The 17,753-nt window shown below is 46.2% G+C and overlaps 2 protein-coding genes and 1 long non-coding RNA gene across 4 annotated transcripts; 1 reads left to right on the forward strand and 2 right to left on the reverse strand.

Moving 5' to 3' along the window:
* Positions 1-2,193: 2,193 nt before the first annotated feature.
* On the reverse strand, positions 2,194-3,108 carry LOC309606769. The gene is made up of 2 exons (XR_014232047.1): positions 3,022-3,108; positions 2,194-2,734 (listed from the first exon to the last, which is right to left on the reverse strand). It is a non-coding gene; the product is annotated as an uncharacterized lncRNA (long non-coding RNA).
* Positions 3,109-3,478: 370 nt separating this feature from the next.
* On the forward strand, positions 3,479-10,579 carry ZBTB3 (zinc finger and BTB domain containing 3). The gene is given in 3 exon segments (XM_082344232.1): positions 3,479-3,605; positions 3,946-5,535; positions 5,537-10,579. Coding segments are annotated over 3 exon segments (1,671 nt in total). The 5' UTR covers positions 3,479-3,563; the 3' UTR covers positions 5,576-10,579.
* Positions 9,613-17,698, reverse strand: TTC9C (tetratricopeptide repeat domain 9C). 2 transcript variants are annotated; one of them, XM_082344253.1, is made up of 5 exons: positions 17,565-17,698; positions 17,079-17,208; positions 16,015-16,307; positions 12,264-12,446; positions 9,613-11,322 (listed from the first exon to the last, which is right to left on the reverse strand). In XM_082344253.1, exons 3-5 carry the CDS (start codon positions 16,250-16,252, stop codon positions 11,228-11,230), a joined length of 516 nt encoding a protein of 171 aa, XP_082200379.1. In that variant the 5' UTR covers positions 16,253-16,307; positions 17,079-17,208; positions 17,565-17,698; the 3' UTR covers positions 9,613-11,227. The 2 variants fall into 2 exon arrangements, with proteins under 2 accessions (XP_082200379.1, XP_082200380.1); XM_082344254.1 differs by lacking the exons at positions 17,079-17,208; positions 17,565-17,698 and adding an exon at positions 16,925-17,062.
* Positions 17,699-17,753: the final 55 nt, after the last annotated feature.

Raw genomic sequence — 17,753 nt, forward strand, 5'->3', positions numbered from 1 at the left:
AAGGTGAGAGACCTTACCGGATGGAAGGAGCATCAATGTCATATTGTAAAAGGAGCATGTGGGAGGGAAGATCTTCTTAAGGCCACCTTGGAGAACACAGTCTGCTGCAAGGATAGGTCTTGCCAACCTACACAGTAGTAGAGAGGAGCCCTTGTGATGATGTCTGTCACCTGTCTCCCAAAGATTTATACACAAGCAGCAGGTCCAGCCCCGGAGGGCGATCTCTGAGCAAGGCTCATCCGTCCTAGCTGTGCCTCTCGCTGGTTCTAGGTTCCTGCTTCTGTGCCACCAGCTCATCCAACAGCTAGGATAATCCTGCCCCCAGCTGAGTCTGAATCCTCTGGCCACGGGTACAACAACCCTGAGGACCACCTCGGGGACACTCCAGGAAGACAAATCTACAAAGTGGTTAAGGGTGTGACTTTGAAGATAGATAGACCTAGATTCAATTTCAGCTCTGCCTTTTATTAGCTTTGTGACCTTGGCCAAGTTACTTAATCAAGTCTCACAAGAACCTAGGTCTCTTCTTCTGTCTAATGGGGATAAGAAAGGCTATAATGGAATTAGAGATCATATGTTTAGCACATTGCTAGCAGTTAACAGCTACTAAATATATGGTGGGTATTTTTCTAATTTCTACTAATACAAAAACGCATAGAAGAAAGCTTTTCAACCTTTTTCCTTGGGGGAAAGTTACTGCAATAAGTATGAAATTTCTTCTGTTTTAGCTTTAAAATTTACATACTGGGCTTCCCTGGTGGCGCAGTGGGTGAGAATCCGCCTGCCAATGCAGGAGACACGGGTTCGAGCCCTGGGCCGGGAAGATCCCACATGCCACGGAGCAACTAAGCCCGTGCACCACAACTACTGAGCCTGCGCTCTAGAGCCTACAAGCCACAGCGACTGAGCCCACATGCCACAACTACTGAAGCCCGCGTGCCTAGAGCCCATGCTCCGCAACAAGAGAAGCCACCGCAATGAGAAGCCCGCGCACCGCAACGAAGAGCAGCCCCCGCTCGCCGCAGCTAGAGAAAGCCTGCGCGCAGCAACGAAGACCCAACACAGCCATAAATAAATAAATAAAATTAAAAAATAAAAAAATAAAAAAATAAAATAAAATAAAATTTACATACTTTTTTTTTCATGTGCCATAGTCTATCTATGCCAGTTTAATATGCCTATTCCCCAGATAAAAACTTTTATCAAAAAAATCTGACTGAATGGTGCTCTAGAAAGATGCTTCCTGGCATCCTGTAGCTGTGTGTACCCCAGGGTGGGGGTTTGTATATTCCAGTTTTGAGAAGCAAAACCAACAAGTTGTGCCCTGCTTAATGGTGCACCTGGGTGTGAGAGAGGCTGAAATCTAGCACACACTAGGCTTATTAAGCCACAGTGGCCACTAGTCTGTGTTGACCAAAGGGGTTTATACAGAGGTTAAAATAAATGTAATCTTTTTTTTTTTTGGCTGCGCCACACGGCATATAGAATCTTAGTTCCCCGACCAGGGATGGAACCTGTGTCCCCTGTAGTGGAAGCGTGAAGTCCTAACCACTGGACCGCCAGGGAATTCCCAAAATAACTATAATTTTAAAAATCTAGGTCCAGTATGTTTGGCAACCCCAGAGTGTGTCAAGCACACAGTCTTTGTGCCCAATCTCAGATTCATCTTCATTCTGATCTCTTCTGAACCTGTAGAAACATGATCACTTAAGCTTCCTGCACAGCCTATGCTACTCACTGCTTAGCAGCTCCACAGCCCTCTCTCCTACAAGGGTTTTCCCTCCAGTGCCCTGGCTTTAAATACCATCTGTATGCTGATGACACTCCCAATGTATATCTCCAGCCCCAGTGTTTCCCCTGATCTTCAAGCTCACAAGTCTAACTGGCTGAGGGGAAGCTCTACCTAAAGCGTCAAAACAGAACTCTCCATTTTCCTACCTCATTGTCCCAATCTCAGAAAATGGCTGTCAGCCACACCATTGCTCATTCAAAGATTTTAGCCATCCTTGACTCCTTTTTCCTCTTGACTCTCATCTCCTATCCTAATTTTAGCAAATTCTGTTGACCCAGCACTTCTCCCCAGCTCCACCATCACTACCCTTGTCTAGCCACCATCATCTCTTGCAGAACAATTTCCACAGCTCTCTCCCTGCTCCAACTTTGATCCCCTATGCTCCTTTCTCCAGACTAGGCAGGATAAGTCTTTAAAAGCAAGAATCGTATCAGAACACTCCCCTGCTTAAAACCCACCAATGGCTCCCGATTACACTCAGAATACAATACAAACTTCTCACCACGGCCAATGAAATTCCACGCCCACCCATTTGTATGAGGTCAGATTTTAATCTTCATATAATCAAAACAATATCTCATAATAGTTCGAAAACAGAAACAGATGTGAGAATCCAGCTGTCTAATATAAAGCCAGACATTAAAGAAATTTGGAAAAATGTAAAACAATGCCACTATTTTCACTACATATTTTTTTGATTTTGGAAAACAGAATTATTTTTCCTAGAAAATGAAAATGTTACTTATGTCGGGGTTTTTTAAAAATTAATTAATTATTTTTGGCTGCATTGGGTCTTCGTTGCAGTGCGCGGGCTTCTCATTGCGGTGGCTTCTCTTGTCGCAGAGCACGGGCTCTAGGCACGCCGGCTTCGGGAGTTGCAGCACGCGGGCTCAGTAGTTGTGGCTAGACAACTAGCTGTTGTCTAGGAACACTGGAAGATCTCTTCAGAAGTAATCACGCTCTTTATTCTCCCGCCCAGGGACATTTTAGGGCCTTGGCCCACTCCCTCCTTTCCTACCAGCTACTGCCCCCTACGCTCCAGACAGAGAAGGCCACTCATCTCTATTGTAAGTTGGCTATAGAGTTTAGGCTAGGGACACTACGACTGCATTCGCGCAGCTGCTAGTTCTCTGACACCACCACTGCTGAGCCAGGAGCCCAGAACCATCAGACTGGAGGGAGTGAGGCAGCAGGGCATCTTGGAGTTTTTGAGAGAGGGAGGGACCTACAAGAAACAACTGCAGTTCAGAGAGGTGCAGCTATCGCCCACGGTTACAGCAGAGCCGGGTCTAAGACTCGGGCCTCCTGGGTACCACACCAGCTTGTAGGTTCTCCTTTTCCCGGTCACCCAGCAGCGAGGGTGACATGCTGTCCGCTAAGACCCAACGCTCTGCGCCGTGGCGGGCCTCGCGGCCGATCCGGAGGGCGTCGCACTCCTACTGCCTCAGGTAGCTGGAAAAGCTCAGCCAATCCAGAGGGATCTGAGGCAAAGAAGGAGGTTAGAAAAGGAAAAGTTTAGGACAGGAGCGCTAACCAATCGGGCGCCTAGCTGCCTGAGCGACGGCCACCAGCACCCATTTGGAGACGCCGCCCCGAGCCGGGGGGATGGTTAGTGGAGAGTGAACCAATCCGTGACGAGGGAAGGCAAATTTGAGCCAATGATAACTGAGAAGGTGGGAAGGGGCGGAGCTCTCCCTGTGGCTGATCGGCGGTGAGTGAAGAGATCAGCTTTCTCTGCTAGTTCCCACCCTCGGACTTCTTAGCCCCTGGAATGCGAGAGAGGCTCAGGGAGTTCCCGGAGTGGGGCGTAGAGGTATCGCCCGCAAAGGCCTGGGGGCGAGACTTCTAGTTGGAGGAGGTGCTGGAAGCTACCGGGTGGGCATCGAGGAAGCGGAGGCTGCTTAGGAGGCGGGACTTCCGGGGAGGGGCTTTGTGGACGGGGCGGAGCCTGCTGCTAAGGTTGGGCCGAAGGGGCGGGGCTAAAAGTAGACCACTGGGTGTGACCTGGGAGAAAGAAGGGTAGTAATTTAAGCGAGCGTCTTGGGGTCAGGACGGTGCTGCCAGAGGCTTTGGGGTGGCAAGTAATAGCTCAGAGGTGACGTTAAGGTTTATGGGAGGGTCACCTGCCCTAACCCCCTGTCCTCTTTTCCCAGGGAGCCACTGGTGGGGACCTTCCTAGGGTCCCTTTCCCTTCGTGGGGTGCTATGGAGTTCCCAGAACACAGCCAGCAGCTGCTGCAGAGCCTCCGAGAGCAGCGGTCGCAGGGTTTCCTTTGTGACTGCACGGTGATGGTGGGTAGCACCCAGTTCTTGGCCCATCGGGCTGTGCTGGCCTCCTGCAGCCCATTTTTCCAGCTTTTCTATAAAGAGCGGGAACTGGACAAGAGGGATCTGGTGTGTATCCACAACGAGATTGTCACAGCCCCAGCCTTTGGGCTGCTTCTGGACTTTATGTATGCTGGCCAGCTGGTCCTGAGGGGGGATACCCCTGTGGAGGATGTGCTGGCAGCTGCCAGCTACTTGCACATGAATGATATTGTCAAGGTGTGTAAGCGGCGGCTGCAAGCCCGGGCCCTGGCAGAGGCGGATAGTACCAAGAAGGAGGAAGAAACCAACTCACAGCACCCTAATTTGGAGTTTTTGTCCAGCACTTCCCGTGGCCCCCAACCTTCGTTGGCATCTGCAGAGACATCAGGCCACTGGGGCAAAGGGGAATGGAAAAGCTCAGCAGCTCCCTCACCTACTGTCTGTCCTCCAGATGAGCCACCGATGCCGGCTGGGGCTGATACTACACAGCCTGGCGTGGAGGTTGACTCACTCCATCTGCGGGCACCTCCTCCACCAGTGGCTGATGTCTCTCTTGCCAGCCCCAGTAGCTCCACAGAGACCAACCCTGCGAACTACTTCTCTTCGGGCCTCCCAACGGTTTCAGTGGAGCCGCTGGCTCCCCTTGATGTGGTTTCTGAGAATCTGAGGGTGGTGGAACCAAGGGGAACTGGAGGACCACTGCAAGGCTTCTATCCCCCAGCTTCGGCTGCAGTCCCAGTCCCAGCCCCAGTTCCATCGCAGGCTCCAGCCCCAGCAGAAGCGGAGCTGGTCCAGGTGAAAGTAGAAGCTATTGTGATTTCCGATGAGGAGCCCGATGCCTCGGAGGAACAGCCTCAGGGTCCTGAGGGACTGTTCCCACCTGGAGCAGCAATGTATGGTGAACAGCCCCCACAGCCAGAGGCCTTTGAAGAGCCAAGGGCAGCAGGACTGGAGGAGGTGGGGGCCAGTGACCACTTCCTGCCGCCAGATCCTCACCTACCCTACCATTTGCTGCCAGGTCCAGGGCAGTATCATCGAGGACTGGTGACCTCACCCCTGCCCGCTCCGCCCACCCTGCACGAGCCACTCTACCTGCCTTCTGAGTATGAAGCAGCCCCAGGAAGCTTTGGGGTTTTTACTGAGGATGTTCCCACTTGCAAGACATGTGGGAAGACCTTCTCATGTTCTTACACGCTACGGCGCCATGCCACAGTGCACACGCGTGAGCGACCCTACGAGTGCCGCTACTGCCTGCGCAGCTACACGCAGTCAGGGGACCTGTACCGCCACATCCGTAAGGCTCACAATGAGGACCTGGCCAAACGCAGCAAACCGGATCCAGAGGCTGGCCCCCTCCTGGGAGTGCAGCCCATCCCTGGCTCCCCGACAGCAGACAGACAGAACAGCAGTGCTGGAGGGCCACCCAAAAATTTTGTACTTGGCCCCAAAAACTAACATCTGTGAGAGCACGCCCTGATGCTAGGCCTGCTGTTGCCACTGTTAGGGGGCAGCACGGAAGGTGGGAAGCATCTCATTTCCCCTGCTGGGGACAGAATGAAGATTCTGCCCAGGCTGTAGGTTCCTACCCTTTTCTTTTCCCAGCCAGATAGCAGGACTTTATGGGGCATCGCATCTCAGTCAACTCCTCACCAAGGGCACCGGGAATTTTCCCGAGGTGTAATCGCTTCTCACTCTGCATTTGGACCCATAAAGCTAGCAGTGAAAAGTATCTCTCTGAACTGGTCTTGGCTGGTTTCTTCCACAAACCTGCATGCCTGCTGATTCTTTCACAGCTCTCCTCCAGACCTTCTAGGAATCTGATACCTGTACTTGGGGTAGGGGTGGGGGTCAGGTTGTTTATGAGGAAAAAAGTGAGAGAGGCAGAGGGCAGTGTAGACTTGACTTAGGAAAAGTGTACAAATTAGGGAATTTCACACAATTATGGTTTATTGTTGTAGTTGAGCTCCTCCTGTGTCCTGGGATGTACTGGGCACTTCACATAAATACTCATTTAATCCTCAACAACTTTATGAGGTATTATCCCTCTCCCCGCTTTTTTCCCCACAGACAAGGAAACTTGAGACTGAACAATCAACGTTAACTTGTTCTAGGTCACAGAGCTAGTTAAGGGGCAAGCCAGATTTGAACCCTGGCTTATGACTTCAGATACCATGCTGGTTTAAAACACTGTTGAAGATGGTTAACTTTGAACTAGAAGTTGTTTTCTTTTTTGACCTTTTGAGTGTTTGTTTGGTTTTGTTGCCTTACCCCTTTCCCTCTGCTTTCCATGTAGAAAGGCCTTTGATTGACTGTTTCAACAACAGATACCGTATTGATGGCTTGAAATTTTTGCCTGCATGTCTTAAATGTGCATTGAGGTCTCTGAAGATGACAAACTGCAAGGCAGAAAACACTAAGCTCCACGGTGGTAGGCGTGTGGGGGCAGCTGGAGGACTTGTGAAATGGAAATGATGGGCGCTTGGGAAAACTAAAGCAAGAAACTCTAGATGAGACAATCTTAGAGTTCATCTGGTCTAACTCCCTCACTTAAAAGGTGTGATGACAGCCTAGACAGGTCAAATTACTCATGTACGGTCACACAGGTAGTTACTGACAGTAGAGATAGCAAAGAAATGGGAATTTGGGGTGTTGATGTGGCATGGGGGGAAAAAGCATTCTAGGAATGTAAGAGAAGGGTCTGCCCCTGCCTGTGGTGAAGAGTGGTGTCTGTAGGATGGACCAGAGGGCTCCCCACAAACTCTCTCTCTTTGGCACATAAGGAACTGAGTGCAAAAAAAGCAGGAAGGAGTATTTAGAAAAAGATGAAAATATGAGTGAATGTTCTGAATTTCTTCTCTCTCTTTGGATTTGTCACATTCAGCCCTGTGAACTCTCACTAGCAAGTTGTTTTTGAGTCATAGGAAGGAGACAGAGCTGAGCATCAAAGATTTGGCCAAAGAAAGCTCCTTACTTGGGTTATTATGGGAAGCAAAAGTTGACGCTTAACATTTCCATGGCTGAGAGACTGAATTCTACGCTTTTCATTTTTCTTGTGTTGGAATAATCTTTTATTTTTCAAATGGCTAATTTTATTTATGCAAATACATTACTGCCTTAACTCCTTGGTGAAACAAGACAAGATATACATACATACAGTAAGAGTTATTTTAGCTGACTGGAGCACCTTTTCCTGGAGTAAGAATCACATCAAAACGCCTATAAGAATCAGTTGCCGGGCTTCCCTGGTGGCGCAGTGGTTAGGAATCCGCCTGCCAATGCAGGAGACACGGGTTCGTGCCCCGGTCCGGGAAGATCCCACATGCCGCGGAGCAACTAGGCCCGTGAGCCACAGCTACTGAGCCTGCGCCCCTGGAGCCTGTGCTCCGCAACTAGAGAGGCCGCGATGGTGAGAGGCCCGTGCACCGCGATGAAGAGTGGCCCCCGCTCGCCGCAACTGGAGAAAGTCCTTGCACAGAAACGAAGACCCAACACAGCCAAAAATAAAAAATAAATAAATTAATTAATAAAAAAAAAAAAAGAATCAGTTGCCTTTAAAAGAGTGAAATTTATGGTATGTGAATTATCTATCAATTTTTTTAAAAAAGGAGGGGGGAAAAAAGAAATCGGTTGCCTCAGAACATCAGTTCCTAAAAGCAAGGCATAATAAATATGTGTACATGTATATATAATGTATATAATTTCTCTGGACCATCTGGGGAACACAGGAACCTTGTTACTGTCTCGGCCAAGTGCAATACTTAACTAAAGAGGATGTGTTACTTGGTGAGATTCTCCTGAAGAGCAAGCATTTGCCTTTAGTTCCCAGCATGGAATGCTTTCTTCATGGAGGTGGCAGCCAAGAATTTGCAAGATGTTTAAAGCAGCAGCCAACACAATTACGGCCACAGTTGCCTCACTTTATCTATCTGCTGGACACCAAGAACAGTTTAGGCCTGTCTGTAGAGGTGTGATCAATAGAGAACTTTCTCTGGTTTCCACTACTCTTGACAGTCCCAACCATGGATTCAACGAACCACAGGCCAGCTCATCTAACCTCTAGTCCAACACTGGATCCTCCTTTTGCCAAGTGTTGAAAGAGAACTCACTATTCCCAAAGGAAACATATTCTACTGTTGGACAACCCTAATTGTTGGATAATTATTCCTTCTACTGAGCCAAAATCGGCCTCCTTTTATGGTGGGATGGGCCAGGCCCCAGGCTATTAAGAGTTTAACCCTGAGAAGTTATTTGCTTTTGAGCTACAAGCTGATTTAGTTTTCAGACAACCACCCTTTGCTCTCCAGTTTTAGAGACCTATTCCTAGTTTAGGATTTCATTTCTTAATTGGTATTTTGTAAGTGTATGCCTTCACTTGCTCTTAGCTTCACAAAACTCACCATTTTAGCCCTTCACATTGGATTTCCCTTTCTCCAAAGCCAGTGTTTCCAAAGATGGTTTACTTCAATATACACTAATACTTTTTTTTTTTTTTTTTTACTGTAAAATACATTTATTTTTATGGTTGATTGGTTGTTTTGTTTTGGGTTTTTTGTGTTTCTTGGCAAATGATATGAAGTGCTCTAAAGTCCCCTCCCCAATTTTATCAGTAAGCAATTTCAGCGTGCACCTCTAAAAGAACCCTTAAAAAGACCAAATACCATGATCACACTCAGCAAAACTGATAATAATTCTTGTTCAAATTTCCCTGATTGTCTCATAAACTTTTAGTTGTTTTTTCAAATCAGAATCCAAATTCCAAGGGTTTTAGGAGATCTGTGCCAGGACCTGGGAAGAGACCAATATATATATTTTTTCTTATTTCACACACAGTCTCATAAAAACTTTTAGTTGTTTTCTTCTAATCAGAATCCAAAGTAGAGTCACACTTATTTGGTTGGTGGCTCTTCAACTTCTTTTAATTTATAGGTTCCCCTCTCTTTTTCCTTGCAATTTATAGAAGAAACTGGTTTATTCATCTTATGGTTTCAGCCTAGGGTTTGCTGATTACGGCCCCATGGTATCATTTAACATATTCCTCTGTCCAAAAATTCCTTTCAAAATATATATTTAAATAAAATATTGACTAAAAAGTAGTATAGGTAGTATGTGATTTTGGCAAGACTGTAAAGATGGTGGGTATTGGTTTGGAGGGAAACACTGTTCTAAACTGTCCCTTATGTGCAGTATGAATCCTCACATCACCATGAATGCTTTCTCTTCAATCAAACCCTCAAATCCTGTGTGGAAACCATTAAGGATTGGTAAGGTGAGCAGCCTCCCCCCTCCACAAACTTCTGAGTACAGAGACTGAGGCACCTCTGGCTGATTCCTTCAGCATGTGGGCTGGCCAGACCTCCTCCAGACCCACATCTGACTGCCTACCTTTGTCCACTTTCCCGTTCATTAACATCTCTGTTAGGAGCTGGCCTTCAAATTAAAGACCGAAATGTAAGTCTGACCACTTTGTCTCTTAGTAGTGCTAAAAAAGGGTTAGTGCAATAAATTTCTACAATATATTTTTAAATATCAGTTTTATTTTTTCCTCATTGATGCAGAACATAGTTTACTGTAACATCAAGTCTTAGGGGAAAAAAAGAAAATCACAAAGCAAAACCAACCCCAAACAAACATAACACACAACCATGACATAATTTGGCCACAGTCTAGGCTTAGAAATTTAAGAAGCTTGGAAGAGGAATAAAATATTCAACTTTTGTTAGTTCTGTCCTTGGACTTAAAAGATCATTTGGTATGAAAACTTTTTGTTTGTAAGTTGATGGTTGTATTATTTAAGGGTACAGGGAGACTCAAAGATGAGCCTAGCTCATTGAAAGAGAGGCATTACTGATAAAGGGAGAAGAGCTTGTGTACACTTGGCAAGACTAAGGGGTTTCTGTCTGACATCTGTCTGTGTATGATGGCTAATGACACATGCTTATTACCTTCACTCATAAAGGTAGAAGCAGTGCTATTATGGTCTTATCTACTCTGTACAACTCATACATTGTGGACATTAGCAGAATGACAAAGGAGCTCCTGGTTGATGAAGCCTCCTACTGAGCCATGACTGCACCAGATCTGCGCCTGCACCCATGCCCAACAAATCTTCCAGAAAGTTCGTTGGTGCTTAAAAGGCCCTAAGGAAAGAGAACCTTTCCTCACTGTTTCCCTCCTCTTTAAGGAAGTGAGCTCCTGCAAAATACAAGGGGGCAGGTAACAAGTAAAGAACAGATCTATGTTTTTATCCTGTTCTTTTATGGTATTGTTTCTAGAAGACTTGGTAAACTGTCTTTCCTATGTTTTTTTAGAGAAATGAGCATACTATAGATATGCACCTATTAAAAATTAAAATGTTTATGAGTGTTTTTTTGGCATGAGGGCTTTTAAAAGATTACAAAATATATACTTAAATGCTTGACTCCAGAAGTTTTAAGACAGAAGGGTTTAATAAAAAAAAAAAATAAGTATACTATATTAATGATCTGAGTGTGAACAATAGCAAGGACTAGAAATTACCAAGAGAAACAAGAGGAACTAGATACTTTTGTGGGGGAAAAAGAATCTGAATGTATGTGGAACATTAAGACAAAGGAATTATTTTAATCAAGATGGTTAATTTCAAATCTTTCATTCTGAGCCGTGTGGGCCCAATTTATAATTGTCTAGTTTCACAGTACGTATATTTGCCAGTTTGTGGCCTGTGTAAGTTTGGCTTTGGGCATCTGAGGAAACAAAGGAAGAAACTCCTCTCTGCCTTCCTTATTACTTCATCCTCTGCTAGTCTTCTCCTTTGTATATGACTACATCTACCAACATCTATCGTTAAAATCTATGCCAAAGGTATGATTAATTCCACCCATAACTGATGAATGTTTTCTGGTTGTATTTCTCAAGGCAAATATCCCTAATAATACCACATATTAAAAGCCGTATAAATACATAGATGGAGAAACAAAAACAGACACAGACTATGTAAGCAATAAAGAGTTCGTGCAGAACTAGAAACAAAATAGAAGTTCACCTCGGTCAGAGGTATGGGGTTAATTTCTCTTGCTGAGGCTCAGGTTTCCCCTTGATGGGTCTTTAATGGTTCACCTAAGTTCCAGTGGAGGGGTATCTTTCTTCTTTGTTAACCAAACATGCCCAGGTAGAGCTGCTTCTCTTTCCGATGGTAGCTGCTGAGTTCCGACTGCGTTAGCTGAAGGTACCGCCGGACACTGGCGTCTTAGAACAGGGCAAAGAAGGCAATTAGAGACAGGCCATAATCGTACCTCTGGGCAGAAGAGGATTACGAACACACTTCCATTTCCTAAAATCTTTCCATTTGCATAGATCACAACAATTCTATGCAATAGTAAATCTCATTCATTCATTATTTGCATTATTAAAAAATCTTGTACAGGGATGCTAACTTAATAATGAAAAGGAGCTTGAAGAAATAGTTATTGTCAGAGCAAGTCTCTAAAGCTACTATATATGGCTGGCAGTTAATCTATGTACTTGAAGGTAAGAAATGTGAACAACGGCTCATATATCTTTATTAATTCATAATGGCTTTCCCGTTCAATTAGAGAGATTTTGCTGAATTACTGTATGTTTGGGGACCCTCTTACTTCAGTAGCCGCTCTAAGCCAGAATGCAAAATGGGAGACAATTTTCAGTGCTGAACCACCAACACAGGAATGAGTCTGTCATTCTCTTCACAATATTCTTTTGCCCTTGGAAACAAGCCTCAAATTTTCTCTCAGGAGGCCTGTCCTTCTTCTAGGTCATACCTGGGGTTAGCTGAGCTAAAGGATAAATGGATAGTTAAGCAAAGGCCAGACCCCAGCTGGAGAACTGGTAGAAATGAGGATTATCATGTTTATTCATTGGAATCCAGATCCTATTTTTGGCCCCATCTAGGAACTGAAACTTGAAAAACAACATTGTAAGATTATTTCTCGAGCATGTACAATATTGCTTTCCTGTGGAGGCAAGAATACAGGAGTTGAAGGCCTGTTTGTCATATATCTTTTTATACTTTTTGAATTTTGAACATGTGACTGTATTATTACCTCTTTTCAAAATTCAGTAAGTTGAAAGATAAAATAAAACACCTTCCCACAGATACTACCTCGGTGGAACAATTTTTTGTACTTACTGCTTCAGTCCCCTTCTCTCACCTTTTGGCTGCCTATTGACAGCGGCCACGAGGTAATGCCGAGCCCGGTCATAGTCCTGCAGGTGGAAAAAGGCCACTCCAGCCCGATACAAGGCCTTGGCATTATCAGGCTGTCGCTCCAGGACTTTCTGACTGTATTCTTTCACCCGTTCGTAGTTTACTGGCTCCATCTGAAGAAGACAGGCTAATGGGGCCAAATGGAAGGAAGAGAGAAGAGGGAGGAGGACCTTATTACACTAAGTTCCATTGCCCAACTCAAGGCAGTACCAAACCTAGGATGATGTCAACATTCACTCATCCAACAAATACATTCAAGTGTCCACCATGTGCCAGACGTTCTTCTAGCCAGTGGGGATACAGCAGTGAATATAAGCTTTACATACCTCACAGTTTACTTCACTATCTACCAAATGCCTAGCACGTACCTAGTGTGGGTCAGGCCCAGCTATAAAAGTTGATAAGAACATACTTTAAAATTTATTTATGGGGACTTCCCTGGTGGTCCAGTGGTTGGGACTTCGCGCGTCCACTGCAGGGGGTGCGGCTTCGATCCCTGGTCGGGGAACTGGGATGTTGCATGCTGCGTGGCACAGCCAAGAAAAAAAATTTATTTAATTAAAACTCTTCATTGGGGGCTTCCCTGGTGGCGCAGTGGTTGAGAATCTGCCTGCCAATGCAGGGGACACGGGTTCGAGCCCTGGTCTGGGAAGATCCCACATGCCGCAGAGCAACTAGGCCCGTGTGCCACAACTACTGAGCCTGCGCGTCTGGAGCCTGTGCTCCGCAACAAGAGAGGCCGCGATAGTGAGAGGCCCGCGCACCGCGATGAAGAGTGGCCCCCGCTTGCCGCAACTGGAGAAAGCCCTCGCACAGAAACGAAGACGCAACACAGCCATAAATAAATAAAAATAAATAATAAATTGCCATATCTTTAAACAAACAAACAAACAAACAAACTCTTCAGTGTATCTCTTCTACCCGAGGCTCTCTGTCTTGAATCTCCCATTTCACCACAATGCTTGTACTGAAGCTCTGTTAACAACAACCGTTGCCATTAATTGTGTGAGGAAATAGTAAGCGCTGTGCTATGTGCTTGTTTAATCTTCTCATCCACCCTCTGAAGTCAGTATGTGTTACCATCTCCATTTAATGGATGAAGAAATCAAGGTTCATAAAGGTCAAGTAAGTTGTCCAAGATCCCACAGCTTCTAGGTGGAATGAGTAAGAAATCTGAACCAAGGACTCTCTAACTCAAAAATTACCACCATTCTCAATGACGATATATTACTTCACTATTCCCTTGGATGAAAGAATGGGACCTCAAACCACAAATCTGTTTAGGAGGCAATGTTCAGGTCAGTGTTCTGCCTTTCTATAAGTAAGAAGGGAAATGCATTCCCTGTTTTACAACTGTGGGATTAAACACAGCATTATTAAATCACGGTGCTGAGAAGGAAGGAGAATCAGGGCTGATGTCTGCATCCCTTCTACAACATCCCCACCAAGTGGCCATATGGTTTATAACAATACTTAGGTACTTCCAAGCGGTCAGCTAACCCATCCCTGAGCTTCATTCATTCATTCGACAATTAGTTATGGAGAACTGACCATGTGCTAGGCGGAGTTAGGAGCAGGAGAGGAGAGGAACGAGACAGACACCTTGACGAGTAAATAGAGCTTGCATCCCAGTTCCCAGGTAGGAGGAATGCACTAAGAAATTCACTTATTTATTAGTGCTTTGAGGAAAACAGAACTGTGCTGGGACAGAGAGTGAATGAGGTCAGAGTGATGTTTGATTACAGAAGGCTTCCCTGAGAAAGTGACTTTTGGGCCAAGATCTGAATGACAAGGGTCATTCAAGGGACAGGGCATTCTAGCTGACAGAAGAGATTCTACAAAGCTGGAAGGTGGACGCATGCTTTGTGAATTCGGTCTGTGGAGGAGCCAGATCAGGTCAGGCCGTGCCGGGGAAGGTCAGAGTTTGAATATTTTCCTAAGTGTAATGTGATGCCATTGGATGGTTTTAGACAGTGACATGGTCTGATTTCCTTATCTGTAAAATGGGGAAAATCATAACTACCTTGCAGAATTTTTATAAAGATGAGAGATACTATAAATAAACTGCCCAACATGTAAATTTCACTTACATGTAAGTGAAATTTGTTAATTTTAGTGAGTCTTTATGGAGCATCTACCAAGCACCCCCAAGCAGAGGGTCTATAGATGGATAAGCCACAGTCTCTGCCCTCAAGTCCACCTGGAGAGTCACGATATTTACAAGTACCCATCTCATTTCCTTCATTTCTAGTCAATTCCCCAATGTGTATTCTATTCTCTAATAATGTACAGTATTCTGCAATAAGAGCTTAAGCTCTGCAATTAAGATTTCCCAGGTTTAATTTTAGCTCCACCACTTATTAGATGTTTCCTTAAATCTACCTCAAAGGATTGCTGTGACACTTAAATAGGTTTACATGTATATGTGTATAAAGGGCTTAAACACGGCATTTCATAAATGTCACCTTAATGAGCCTTCCCTGACCACTACCTAACACTTCCATGCCTATGGCACTCACTATCCCCATTTTCTTTTCTGTTTTGTTTTTTTTTTTGGGCCGCTCCACGCAGTATGTGTGATCTTAGTTCCCTGACTGGGGATGGAACCTGCACCCCCTGCATTGGAAGCATGGAGTCTTAACCACTGGACCGCCAGGGAAGTCCCTAACCCCATTTTCTGCTTTATTCTTTTCCGCATTACTTATCATCTTCTAATACATGTTACCTCTTTTGTTATTTGTTCATCTCCCTATGAGAGCAGGGATCTTTATCTGTTTTATAATACTGCAGTATCCTCAGTACCCAATAAATAATTGTTGAATGAACTGAAATATTAGCTACTCTAACTACTGTTACTTGAGTCTAAGAGGAGCTCTGGACACACACTGTAAAAAAGCTAGATTTTCACCAAATCACAGCTGATGAGTGGTGTAGTAAGCAAAAAAAAAAAAAATCATTTAAACAACTATTACAAAGTATAAAAACTACTCCTAATAATTTCTGTGGCCTCAACTGGGACCATTAGCATATTTTAATATACTTCAAAATAACTTAATTAGCTCTATGGTTATTTTGCCTGCTATAAAACAGACCTAAGAAGTCTCCCTTCTTTTAGCAGATTAATCCTAGCGATACTAACTCTGGAATCCACCTCTTCATTCAAGGCCAGCTGGATAAGGAAGATACTGGTTACCCAGGTTACCATCTAGCTGATTTATAGGAAGAAGGAAAATGAGGAAAAGCTATCCAAAATATCTAAGATGGATAACTTACACCACCAGTTAAAGCAAGTGCCTTCCTTCCTATATTTTAAATATTAAAGAAACAATACTCTAAACGTAGGTTCAGTATTTTCTCTATAGCGTGCGAAATTCCCTAAACCTATCAGCATCAACCGGGAGTTTGTTAGAAATGCAAATTGGTACACACATCGCCCAACACACAAACCACCGACCCATTAAATCGGAATCGTGGGGACAGGGCTCAAGAAGTTGTGTTTAACAAACTCTCCAAGTGAAGTCTGAGAAGTACGGCTCTACAGAAACTCAATTAGACCCTACAGATTGAAAATAAATTTCAGTTCATGGCAGAATAACTAGACGACGGCAGAGAAGCACGTCAGTGTTTTTCCCAGTGTTCTCAGACTTTCATGTCCCGGCCTTGACACTCTACCCACCCTTCAGCCCTGTTCTTACCAGCTAGGTTGTTGTAGCAGTCTGTCTGGGTGGTGCGCAGTACGTTTTCTTGTTCAGGTGTGAGGGCCGGGCCCTGGGGTCCCAGATTAGGTATCGGGGAGGGCAGACTTGGATCCAGACCCCGCAGCTGCAGCAGAGCTCGATGGTACCCACTCACAGCATCTCGGTACTTCCCTTCCCGGTAACATTGGTTCCCTTTCTCCTTGTACAGCTGAGCCTCCTGCAGGCGCTTCTCCATAACTTTGTCGCCCAGTGCTCTTGAGGAATTGGGAAGTGAAAGAGCAACCGAAGCTCTGGGAATAGGAGCGAAATAACCGATTTTGGTAGCCGACTTAAAAAAGCAGGAAATTCTCCTTCTCCAGGAGCCCTCTCAGGGAATGAGGTTTCCTTGATTCTACTACAGCCCCTTCCTTTCCTCTCTGCAGTTATTTTTCAATCTCTAGAAGTGCAGGGGATTGATCAGGGAGAGGACGTGGTAAGAGTAAGGCCAGAGATTAACTGATTTCCTAAAGCGGCGACTCCGGGGTGAGGAGACCCCACGAGAAAGCGAAGGCCGTACTACAAAATTGTGGCCGGCGTACAAACGCCGGCGGAATTTGCTTCCTCCTTTCCTTCGGACACACCTCCCTGACCTGGAAGTGGAAGGGAGTAGGCGGGGACAACTGCTAAAAGAGGTCTAGAGGGCTTGCCTCCATCCCAGCTCTTTGTTCGCACTTATTCAACCAGCATTTGTTGACCTCCGGGCCAGGAGTTGGGGAACCGAGGTGAATGCGGTCCGTGCACCCCAAACACAGGCCGAGGGTGACGCGGCCGCAACCGCCGCTCATGCAAGCCTCGCATGCCCCGCGGCCAGCCCCTCGCCCCCAGCAAGTGGCCGAACCCGAAGTCTCCCCGCTGGGCTTCGATTTACCGGCGGGGAGTACGAAGAAGGCAGGGTCAGCCTCCCGACAGCTTGGTGTCTAAAGGGTGGCGCGCATTGCTCCACGCCGCCCAATCAGAAGCGGCCCCGGAAAAGTAATCCCGCAGAAACGACCCCGCCTCTCCAGCCTCCCCAGTGGACCAACCGTGGGGTGGGCGGAAATCCTCTGGCAGCTTCGCCAATTGAAAAAAAAATCCGAAAGATCTTGAGGGACCAATCAGAATTGCAGATGACGATTCAAGTTGGCCAATACGGCGAGGTCAGGGTGTCTGTTGCTGGGTAGAAGTTGAAGGATTGAGGGGGGGAAAAAAAGAGGGCCGGGGTTAGTTACTGCAGTCCTTGCAAGGTTTTGGAGAGCCCTTTTGTTGACTAACCAGAAAGACAATTGCCAGTAGGCATTCACGTTGCAGGAGCTTCCCTGCTTTCCTTCTGGCTTTTTTCTCTCTCAAGAAGTGGCTGCACGAACAGACACTAGGGAACAGAGATTAGCGAGCAAGCCCTACGACAACAGAGCGATCGGGTCAGACGGAAGTAAGGGTGGTGACGGGGTGGGAGGGGCGTGTGGCGAGGGAGCTCCGGGCGGCTGCGCGGAGCCCCGGCTGGAAGTACGGAGAGACGGGTGCGCACACACCTCGGTACTACGAGGCACTTGAGCCGAAGCCAGCCTTTCCCGTCTCCGGCTCCGGTGCGACTGCGCCGTGAAGCCGCTGGCGGCGATTGGCCCAGGGGGTGAGAGGGGGCGGGAGGTAAAGAGAGGGAAGTCCGTCGTCCTCGGCGCGCGCCCACCCGCCCGCCCGCCCGCGGCAGGGGAACCAAGGTG

The sequence above is a fragment of the Balaenoptera borealis genome (genome assembly GCF_965194805.1).
Source record: "Balaenoptera borealis genome assembly, chromosome: 11".
NCBI lineage: Eukaryota > Metazoa > Chordata > Mammalia > Artiodactyla > Balaenopteridae > Balaenoptera > Balaenoptera borealis.